This window comes from Hipposideros armiger, unplaced genomic scaffold (genome assembly GCF_001890085.2).
Source record: "Hipposideros armiger isolate ML-2016 unplaced genomic scaffold, ASM189008v1 scaffold_24, whole genome shotgun sequence".
NCBI classification, from domain to species: domain Eukaryota; kingdom Metazoa; phylum Chordata; class Mammalia; order Chiroptera; family Hipposideridae; genus Hipposideros; species Hipposideros armiger.
In genome coordinates, this window is record NW_017731374.1 from 4,506,912 (window position 1) to 4,518,564 (window position 11,653).

The 11,653-nt window shown below is 41.6% G+C and overlaps 1 protein-coding gene and 1 pseudogene across 1 annotated transcript in view; one reads left to right on the plus strand and one right to left on the minus strand.

The window, feature by feature from the left end:
* The first annotated feature begins 937 nt into the window (after window positions 1-937).
* LOC109379283 (tricarboxylate transport protein, mitochondrial pseudogene) lies at window positions 938-1,597 on the plus strand (annotated as a pseudogene).
* Window positions 1,598-8,350: 6,753 nt separating this feature from the next.
* The window catches only part of ECPAS (Ecm29 proteasome adaptor and scaffold), a gene marked incomplete at its 5' end in the record, with an annotated part of 107,786 nt that continues 104,483 nt past the window's right edge, over window positions 8,351-11,653 (minus strand). The window contains 1 exon segment of the mRNA XM_019635791.1: window positions 8,351-8,649. Within this exon segment, the coding sequence (XP_019491336.1) occupies window positions 8,510-8,649 (140 nt within the window).

Genomic DNA, 11,653 nt, shown 5'->3' on the forward strand with positions numbered 1-11,653 from the left:
TAATAGCTTTAAGCAGGGCGACCTGGAGGACAACCACTTTCACTTCACCAACAATGGCACAAATTGATGCCATGTGTCTTCTGATACGAGACACTGAGGACAAACATCACTTCTGTAGTATTCGTATCAAAAACACAAAACCTAAATCGAATCACGAGGGAAAACCAGATAAAATTAAATTGAGAAACATTCTGCAAACCAGTTTATACTTTTCAAAAAAAAATGTCAAAATCAAGAAACAAACAAAAAGGCTAAGGAAATGTTCAAGGAGATTAAAGGGACATGAACAAGTAAACGCAGTGTACAACCCAGCATTGAATATTAGACCAGGAAAAAAATAGCTCTAAAGACAAGTATTAGGACAATAGACAATAATTGAATATGGGCTATTATTAGGACAAAAGACAAAAACCTGCATATGGGCTGTGGATTAGACAATAGTACTGTATCAGAGTTAAATTTCCTGAGCATCATAATTGCACTGTGGTTATTATGTAAGAGAATGTCCTTGTTCTTAAATACTGATGTGTTAATGGGGCAAAATGTCTCCAACTTACCCTCAAATAGTTCATAAAAAAATAAGTTCTTTAAAAGTTCACAAGGGTCAGGGGGAAGTGGGGGGGCTAGGGAATTAGCATTCCTGGTCCCCAGCCTGGCGCAAATGCTCGCCCTCTGTGTCGCCCCTCGTTTGTTGCCTCTTCAGGACAACTGGAGTGGGGGAGGGGCATGGGGCCCCAGCCGGGGCCTCCCCGCAGCACCTGCACCGGGCCGAGTCTGGGGCCTGGAAGGGCCCGGATGCCAGCGGGTGGGGTGGCCAGGAGGCCTGGCAGGGGGTCTCAGAACCGGGGCTCTGGGTCCCGGTAGGCAGCCTGGAGGGCGGCATCGCGATTGACATCATCTCCCCCACCAAATACGTGAAGACTGCAGCTGCAGCTGGATGTGGCCGCGGCATCCTGCTCTACCGCTCCACTCCAAGGCGGTCCTTAGGTTGCTCAGCAGCAACAAGCTGTGCGGCACACGCAGGCTGCTGTGCTGCCTGGGAGCTGGCGTGGCCCGGGGCCGCGGTGGCTGTGTGCTCCTTGGAGACCATCAAGGTGAAATTCATCCAGGACCAGACCTCCCCCAACTCCAAGTACAGAGGCTTCTTCCACCCGGTGGGGGACACTGTGCGGGAACAGGACATACCTGGGCCGCACGGCCAATGTGCTGAAGCAGGGATCCGGCCAAGCCATTCACGTTGTCATGACGTCCCCATACAACTGGTGCGGAGAGAACAAGCCCAACACGACCCTGAAAGCGCTGATCAAGGGGTTTTCGAGCTCTCGCGGGCACAGTCAGGGTCTGCCTGACCCGGATGCATGGCCTGGAGGTGCACAGATGCTGAACACGTGGGGCTGGATCGCAGACCCTGAGGAATGAAGGCCTCAAGGCCTTCTGCAAGGGTGCTGTCCCCCGCCTCGGCCAGGTCCGCCGGGATGTGACCATCATGTCCCCCATCTACGCTGAGGTGGTGAAGCTGCTCAGCAAAGTGGAAGACAGAAGCCTCCAGACCAGCCCCCACCACCCTCTTCTCACTACTCTAGTGCAGTCGTGCTAAAAAGGCCCCATTCCGGTCTTTCGCACTCCATGGCCTGGGTCTGTCCGCTGTGGCCATAGCGCCCACGTGTCATATAGTTTTGTCCGTGTATCCAGCCAAGGTTGTGTATCGCCCTGACCTGTGAATTTGTGTGCACTGCCCATGTGCTTACTCATGAGTCGTGGGCTTGTATGTCATGTTCTGTGTCATGTGACCCTGTGCCCTGCTACCTAGGGTGCCCACGTGGCCTGGGTCCACAGCCCTGTAGCCATGGCCGGGTCCCAGCCCGCCACCCTGGGCAGCAGGGCATCCGCCCAGGCCTACCACAGCGGCCTAGGGCCAGTCTGGCCTTTCCACATTCCAGGGGCTGCATCCCACCCGCCTGGGAGGGTGGCACTGGCCACTCTCAGGACCACCCTCCCAACATAGAATAAACCAGATCCTGTCCCAAAAAAGGTTCACTCTAGATGTGTGGGGAGCAGGCATATTTATGACCACATTCTTTTTGCAAGGTATGCAGTTCACATCTTTCGTGTGTCCTCATGACAATTCACTTACTCTGGATCCCCAAAGGTGAACGGAAGCTCCAGGTAGAGGACCATGAGGAGAACTTTAATCATACAACATGAATAAGCAAATTCTTTCCTCCTCGGGAAAAGAAGTAACAAATATTGTAGATTGAATAATATAAGAATTAACAACAGAGCTAATTAAGTCATAGAACATTCTGGGGATAATGGGCTAGAGTGGCCCATGCACGATGAGCTTGAAATAGTTAAACCTGCTATACCCGGTGGGCTTGTTTGATTGTAAAACAGGAAACAGAGTTAATGACTTCACCATTTTAAAATTAATCTTGAAACTTTATTTTCCTAAAGGTAAGTGCTCACAATAAATCTCTCTGGAGCATCACTAGGCAACAAGGAAACAAGAATCTTGCTAGAAGATTGACAGTAAGTATTCGAAATAATAAGCATTGATAATGGAGAAAAGGAAATGAAATTATCACTTGCGAACTACATTTTATATCTAAAGAGAATCAATTAAAACTGTCCCCCAGCAATAGTTCAGTAAAGCAGCCTAATAAAAGTTTTTAAAAATCAATACTTTTCTTGCAGCCAACTGGAAGATACAGTGACCAGAAAAAGATTCCATTATCAGTTATATTAAAATTTTGATATTAGAATGACTCTAAGAACAAAGCATGATTTACATAAAGGGAACAATAAAATTTTAAGAACAGCAATCCCATAACCAATAAACTAAATGAATCCTGATGTAAAATCTAGAGTTCTCCTCTAATCATGTGTCATTTTCATCAATAAACAAAAAATTTTAATTCTTTTCTCATAAAACAAAAAAATGACTGTTAAAATGAAACCTCAAGGACGGCCAGATGGTTCATTTGATTGGAGAATGTGCTCTTAACAACAAGGTTGCCGATTTGACTCCCACATGGGATGGTGGGCTGCGCCCCACCCCCCCTTCAACCCTCACCCCCACCCCCGCAACTAGATTGAAAATGGCGACTGGACTTGGAGCTGAGCTGCACCCTCCACAACTAAGATTGAAGGACAACAACTTGACTTGGAGCTGATGGGTCCTGGAAAAAACACATTATTCCCCGAAAAAACACATTGTTCCCCAATAAAGTTAAAAAAAAAAACCTCAAAACTGAAGAGATGTTCCTATAAAAGATGGTAGAGCTGAAGGAGGCTTTCCGACTCATATCTCACAAAACCAAACAAAATAACCTAACTTCAGCCACTTCACCTTTCAGAAGAGCGGCATAATTACCTTATCTCCTGGTTACCTGGCTCTTTTATTTAGAACAACACCTCGAGGGGTCTGTTTTATTGTGAAAGCACACAATAAAGCTCATTCAAATGGGAAAAGATTATGATACAGATAACTAAATTATTCTATTTACTAATGAAGTTACAGGATTTTGAAGTTCAATCCTGGCTTCAGGAGGGTTTGGAACACAAGGAGAATAATGGAGAGGGTATTAGGAAGAGAAGAGAGAGCCCAGAAACCTGGAGGACTAAAAGGAATCCAGAGGAACTCACCAGTGAGAAATGTCTATTAGTAGAGAAATCTAAAGATCTACAAAAAATAGTGATGCCTCATATTGAATTTTAGGTTGTTGGCTGGTCTTAGCTATTCTTTACTCTATTACTCCCCAAAATTCAATTAAAATCATATAAACACAACCATCTTGGAGAATGGAGCTTTGGGTAATAGGAACAGGAGTAGCTACCAGAATGGAGAAGGCATTTAAGAAAATCTGTGTCCAGTCATTAGCTGACCACTAAACTAACTGAGCAGAGACTGCAGTGGTCTCCTACAACAAAGAATTGAGACTTGACAGAATCATTCTAGTTCAGGAAGTCACTAAAAAATAAAACAACAAACTCTGGAATGGGAGGGGAATATAATTTCCAGAGTTGCCACATAGTACTAAGTGTCCAGTTTTCAACAAAAAATTATGAGACATGCAAAGAAATGGGCAAGTGAGGACCCTAATTTAATGATATGAGTTAATTCATCAAGACGTAACTATATGCACCTAAAAAACAAAGCCTCAAAATACTTGACACAGAGGGGAAAAGAGACAATTTAACAATAATTGAACACTTTAATCCTGAATTCTCTGTAATTGGTAAAACAACTACACAGTGTTATCAACAAGGATATAGAAGGCTGAAACACCACCCAACCAACTGGATTCAACACCATCTATAGAATACCCCACCCAACAACACACACACATTCTTCTCAAGTGCACGTAGAACCTTACCTGCTGATTCCGTGCCATCATACAATAAACAGTATGCTGTTTGGATTCCTTCTCTCCACAATAGGCTTACATGATCCATGTTAATGTGACTGCAGTTTGTCCACTTTTATTGACGTAGGGTAGTCTACTTTATGATCATAACACTTTATTTATCCACTCTCCTGTTGTTAGACATTTGCATTGTTTCCACTTTTTGGCTATTTCAGCTGTTATAAACCTGCATGTATCTTTTGGCGTGTGTGTACACATTTCCCTTGGGTACATACTTACGAGTGAAATATGTAAGTGATAGAACATGTCTGAGTCACCTTGAGTATAGTGCTAAATAATTTTCCAACATGGTGTGAAAATTATCTACTGTCAGGAGTATCAGCTTCCTATTACTGCATAACCAAGTAACCAAAAATTAGTGCCTTAAAACAATAGCCATTTTCTTATATCCCATGATGTCTGGGTCAGGAATTCCTACTATTTAAAAGTCATGTTTGTGAAAGACTGTGTAGTATGACCTTGACAAGAATTTTTGAATTAGAGACCTTTCTTTTCCCTGTAGGCAGGGGTTAGTTCAAGCTGGGGTCAGAAGGGATGGGCTGATCCTCTCAATTAAAAGGCCCGATGGGGTGACCGGTTAGCTGCTGGTTAGAGCGTGGTACTAACACCAAGGTTGCCAGTTCTATCCATGCATGGGCCACTGTGAGCTGCGCCCTCCTTAAAAGAGTCAACTATGCCATTGAAGCATGAAAGCAATGTGTAACCTATGACCATGGCTGTTCCCCAACAAAAATTTAAAAAAAAAAAAAAGTCCCGGTAAAACTAAAAGGCAGGCTATGTTCTGTGAGTAAATATTCTCTAGGGATTCAAAGAGAAATTTATTTTCTCAGGGAATTTACCGTCTAATATTGGGAGTTACATCTAAAAAGAATGCTCAAAAACCCTCAAATTTCCTACATTTCATGTTGGAATTATGTGAGCACATACATAGACAGGGCCCATGGAGGCTTCTCCCCAGAAGACTCAAAAAAGCTCCCAAGCACACACCAGAATTAAAAGTGAATAAGCAGAGGTAGCTCAGACCATGGCAGGCTGTTGGGCCTTTTTTTGGTTTTTAAAGTGTAACCAGTCAATGCCTCGGAAGCTGAACTCGTTTCCTAGGGAAGCAGGAAAAATTAATGCACTCCACTTCAGAAGAACTGGTCATGCAGCTTTTATTTACCACTTAGTATCTTCTTGGGCATGGGTAAGATTTGCCTTTCAAATAAGACTATCACATGCTTAGCTAGCCGAGTACATATTACACAGGATCCTATGAGGATTTTGCATATAAAATACAAAAATCTGTGAAATATACATCCATTAATAACAGTTTGTACATTACAATGAGTGCCAGTGTCAAAGTAACTCCCTATACTTAACAAGCAGCATGAATATATTGTGGCAGCAGCCGGTCGTCCTGCCCCACAATGGGCAGTGTTCACACAGTGTAATTGCTACTAGAGCACAGATCAACAAGGTCACATCTTTTTTCTCTCCTTTTTCTTGTTAATGCGTACACAAGTAAAAGATGGAAGGAGAAAGCAGTGGGGATTTAGTGGCAGTCAGTTTTAGTGTGTAGGTAAACGATACTGCAGGCAGATACACGAGCAATCATAAATTGGACATAAACATTAAAGAAATTGCTGCTCTTAGTGACCAAAAAGACAATTTTATACTACTTTCATTGTTTTGATTTCCAATTGCCAAACTTCAGGTGCCTCCTTTCCATGTATCAATAAATCTGTGAAAATATACCCAGCGTACTTATTCCAGTAATAAGAAATTCACTAATTAGGCTCTTAATCAGTTGCTTATATGACAAGTAGCACTGACTATTCCTAGGGAAAGAAATCATAAAAATCTGTTCCCGATAGCTTCGTTAAATGAAGGCCGAAGAAATAAAACATGCATGGATCCTCCTTCCATTTCTTCACCAGTATCAACATTCCACAATTACAAACGCTCAGTTTTTAACCCTTTTAAATAAGTACATGCACCCGTGCACACACTAGCTGCCCTGGGAGACCATGATTTAGCATTAGTCGTGCAAATAACTTGGCTGGTCAAGATGAAGGCATTACGTGTATAAATTAGAAAATGTGCTTAGAAAGCTAAAATAAATTAATAGCACTAAGCACTAAGGTTCAAGTATCTTAGCACCTCTCTCAGCACCATGGGAGATTCCCAATATTAAATAACAAAAAGTTTAAAAAGCATAAAATTTGATGAGGCTGTAACATTTGACATGGGCCAAGAGCACAATTCTTGCTCTTACACTCTTCCTTTCCAACAATAGCGGACCTACCCGGCCTTCCTGCTGGTAAGAGCATCCCAGGTACTAAAAATGAAAGTCAGAGGGCACTTAGTGGAGCAGCAAGTACTGATCTGGAAAACACCAAGTCCTATGAGGCCATAAGCTTTCAAAAAACATCCAGAGTTGATTTTTTCCCAGGTAAAAGCCATTCTCCAGTGGAAGTCCATGACAGGTTTCTTAAAATTCATGGTGCTACTAAAACTCACCATTTAGTATCACCTAAGAGGATGTTTCAGTAATAAACACTAAATTTTCATGTGTAAACCCCTTTCCCAATCAGAAGCAACCCCAGAGCACAGCATATGCAGCCAGATTTGGGTACTACCTAGGGCAGTGTTTTTCAAAGTGCAAACAGAAACCCATTTATGAGTCAGGAAATGAATTTAGTGGGTCTGAAGAGCATTTAAAAAGGTGGGGGGTGTGGGAGGAACTAAAGTGTATCACACATAGTACGTATTAGTTCACAAAACATTTATTTCAGTTAAAAGATTTTATATTCATTCACACACACACACACACACACACACACACACACACACACACACACACTGTTCTGGGTCAAGACACACACTGTTCTGGGTCAAGATGTAAAGTTACTTTTACTTTAGGTCTTTACTTTAGGTCACAGTCAAGAAAGTTTGAAACACATTGGTCAATAGAGACCACCAAAATTAACAAGAAGTTTCCACCCTGGTGTTCAAGTCAGTAAGGGGTCAATATTGAGTATAAACCAATTTTGTGCTTCGAATGCCAAGTGAGCTAGAGAGTTCTCAGTGTACCATAAACACTTACATGAAACTTGTTTTTTCCCCTTATCCTTACACGGGGGCATGAGCCAAGGAAAGGGAGAAACCCTAGCTGCAACTATTTACTTTGAGGGGTGTCAAGTTATTCCCAGATGTTGAATTAAAATGCTTTCCTTCCTATCCAAAAGTCATACTGTTGGCATAGAAGTGGGTGGAAAAGTTGAAGCTGTCTTTATGGTTTTGAGATTATAAATGGTCTAAATCAAAGCAGGATGAGTGATCATGTCCTAATCTACCGCAACTGCCTGTAAAAGGACGATTGGAATTATCACATGGAGACTGAATTCTTCCCCTCAACCTGTAAAGATGCTAAACAATCACTTTCTAAAAACCAATCACCTAAACAAATGACCATGTTCAGCTTGCGAATTTCAAGAATCCAGCGATGTCAGTTCAGTTCTGGTTCAAGGACTGCTGTATGCACCTCAACTTGGGAGTTTCTCGGCTAGGCAGGGGTTAGCACTGATTGGCAGCAGGTTATGAAAGCAAGTTTCCTGGGCAGGTCATCGAACAGCCTTAGCCCAGGCCTCAGAAAGGAAGCAATTGTATGTCATCTCATAGCCTATTTCCTCAGGTGTGAACAACAGGGTTAAACTAAGTGATGTATAAACTAACTGAAATAACTCTATTTAATTTTGATGCAGTTCTAAGATTTTTATCCAGCTTGCTCTTCAACTTTGTCTATTCCTTTAACAACAGCTTTAATCTTCTATTAACTATTTCCATCAGCTTCACCTACAACCACCTCTCAAACATCCAGATTCCATTAAGCTCACTCAGCCCAGATACTATTTTAAAAACATCAAGTAAAATAAAGCTAATAAGGAACAAAATTTAAGGCATTTTTTTTATTATTATTTCAGCCAAGGAATGATGCATGCTACAGATTAATCTTTACTTTTCCCCACTTTGTTTTTCAAAGAATACCATCATTTCAACCCCAAAGAACATGGCACTTATTTGTCTCTTCCCGTTCTAATTTATTCCAGATTTTCAAGTGTTTTCTTCAGTAAGGATGCTTTTTCCTGCAGCTCGGGTCTGCTGTCTGTCTCCATAGTTGCTAACGATTCAATCAGGAGTGTTCTGCATTCAGATGTCAAACTTTCCCACTGTTTAGATTCTGAATGGAAAGACAAAGAGAAGGTAAAAGATTCCACGGAACACGCAAGCAAAACCCCAAACTATTCTTTCTGTGTTTCCTCCATATATCCTACCCCCTCAAATAAATGCAAAGCCACCCCTTGGTAACAGTTCAGTATATAATGATCACAGGTTCACTAGTGGTCTCAAAACCTAGTTAATGACAATAACGTGAGAGCCTATCAGGGAGTCTCACCCTCTGCCCCCAAAGAGAACTGAAGCCCAGTGGGAAGTAGAAAGCATCAAGGCAAGGTACACAACAACAAAAAAGCCATTTCAACAATACAAAAAGCTTCTTTGTAAGATATGCTCAGTAAAAAAATCGTGAATACATTTCATAATTGCAAACTCACTTTGAACAGATGACACTTTATTACCCCTTTCTTTAAGGGAAGCATCAGAGAAACGCAAAGTGAAGATCCTAAATCGTGTTTATGAGGTTCTGCCACTTTCTAGTGATGTGGTTTCAATCAAGTTATTTCACTGTTGACCCTCATTTTCCTCATCTACAGTATATTCGCACATACCTGGCAGACTGAGAACTCAGTGATACAACTAAGTGATTAGCTCTTTTATTTCAACAAAAAAAGGGATTATGAGATATGTAGTGTTACTGAGTCTAAAAAACCTGTTTTATGGAGCCCAGAAGAGGTGCTTTAATTGCTAAGCCATTAGAAGAAATCGGCTTCTTGATAAGGTTAAAAAAAGAAAGCCCAATACACTGGAAACTATAAGACATTAAAAGAAATGGAAGAAGGGCCGGCCGAGTGGCGCGATGGTTAAGAACTCGCTTGGGATGCCAGAGGGCCCCGGTTCGGATCCCACATATGAGGGCCAGTGACACTGCCCTCTACGGCTAAGATGCTGAACAACAGCTCGACCTGGAGCTGGGCTGCCATGAGTCGCCGGCGACGGCGTAGGCTGCAGTCCCTGTGGCAGTGGGTTGCCATGGGCTACCGTGTGTGGCCAGCAGCCAGCGTGAGCGGCCAGCAGCCGCAGTGAGCGGCCGTCCAGAAGCCGGCGACTGATCTGCCTCGCCAGGGAGGAGCGCAATGATGGTGCCAACTTGGGCCAGTGAAGCAACATCCTCCACAACTAGATTGAAAAACAAAACGACAGCAACTTGTCTGTTCCCCTTTCCCCAATTCCCCAGCACTGTTCCCATCCCCCCAATTCCCAATAAAAAAATAAAAAAATAAAAAAATGGAAGAAGACACAAAGAAATGGGAAGGTATTCTGTATTCATGGATTGGAAGAATCAACCTAGTCAGAAAGGCCATATTACCCAAAGCAATATACAAATTTAATGCAATCCCCATCCAAATCTCAATGGCATTTTTTACAAAAATATCATCAGATTTGTATGGAACCACAAGAGCCCAAATAGCCAAAGACATTCTGAGGGAAAAATAACCAGACCAGAAGTATCATATCCCCTGACTTCAAATTATACTACAAAGTGACAGTAATCAAAACAGCATGGTATTGGCAAAAAAACAGACACACAAACCAATGGAACTGAATTGAGAACCCAGAAATAAACCCACATATACCTGGGCAGATAATTTTGAACAAAGGAGCCAAAAACATACAATAGAGAAAAGAAAGCCTCTTCAGTAAATGGTGCTGGAAAAAATTGGAAAGCCACATGCAAAAGAATAAAACTAGATTGCTATCTGTCACCATTCACCAAAATTAATTCAAAATGGATCAAAGACCTAAATACAAGACCTGAAACAATAAATTGCATAGAAAACATAGGTACTAAACATATGGATCTTGGTCTTACAGAAGATTTTATGAACTTGACCTCAAAGGCAAGGGAAATGAAAGCAAAAATAAATGAACGAGACTGTATCAAACTAAAATGCTTCTGCACAACACAAGAAAACTGTCAACAAAACAGTAACCAACCGAATGGGAGAAGATACTTGCAAACAACACCTCCAATAAGGGGCTAATATCCAAAGTATATTGGGTTGTCGGAAAAGTCATGACGCATTTGTGCAACAAAAAACATAGAAAAAAATACGTCGTGACTTTTCTGACAACCCAATATAAAGAATTCCTACAACTCAACAACAAAAAAGCCAATCCAATTAAAAAATGGGCAAGACCTGAACAGACACTTCTCCCAAAAAGACACACAAACGGCCAACAGATACATGAAAAGATGCTCAACTTCACTAGTTATTAGGGAAATGCAAATCAAAACCACAATGAGATACCACCTCACACCTGTTAGAATGGCTATTATCAATAAGACAAGTAATAACAGTTGTTGGAGAGGCTGTGGAGAAAGAAGAACCCTCATACACTGCTGGCGGGAATGTAAAGTGGTACAGCCACCATGGAAAACAGTATGGAGGTTCCTCAAAAAATTAAGAATAGAATTACTATATGACCCAGCAATCCCTCTTCTGGGTATCTACCCAAAAAAATTGAAAACATTTATCCATAAAGATATATGTATCTCTATGTTCATGCAGCATTATTCATGGTGGCCAAGACATGGAAACAACCAAAGTGTCCTTCGATAGATGATTGGATAAAGAAGATGTGGTATATTTACACAATGGAATGCTACTCAGCCATAAGAAAAGATGAAATACTGTCATTTGCGACAACATGGATGGATCTTGAGATTATTATGCTAAGTGAAACAAGTCCAACAGAAAAAGTCGAGAACTATGTGATTTCACTCATATGGGAGATATAAAACTGAAAGCAACAAAGGAACAAGACAAACAAACAAAAACTCACAGACACAGACAACAGTTTAGTGGTTCCCAGAGGGGAAGGGAAAAGGGGAGGAAGTAGAAAAGGGAAGGGGGTCAAATATATGCTGATGGAAGAAGAACTGACTCTGGGTGGTGAACACACGACGCAATATACAAATGATGTACTACAGAATTGTACACTTGAAACCTATATATAGTCTTATTAACCAATGTTATCCCAATATATTTAATTTAAAAAAAAAA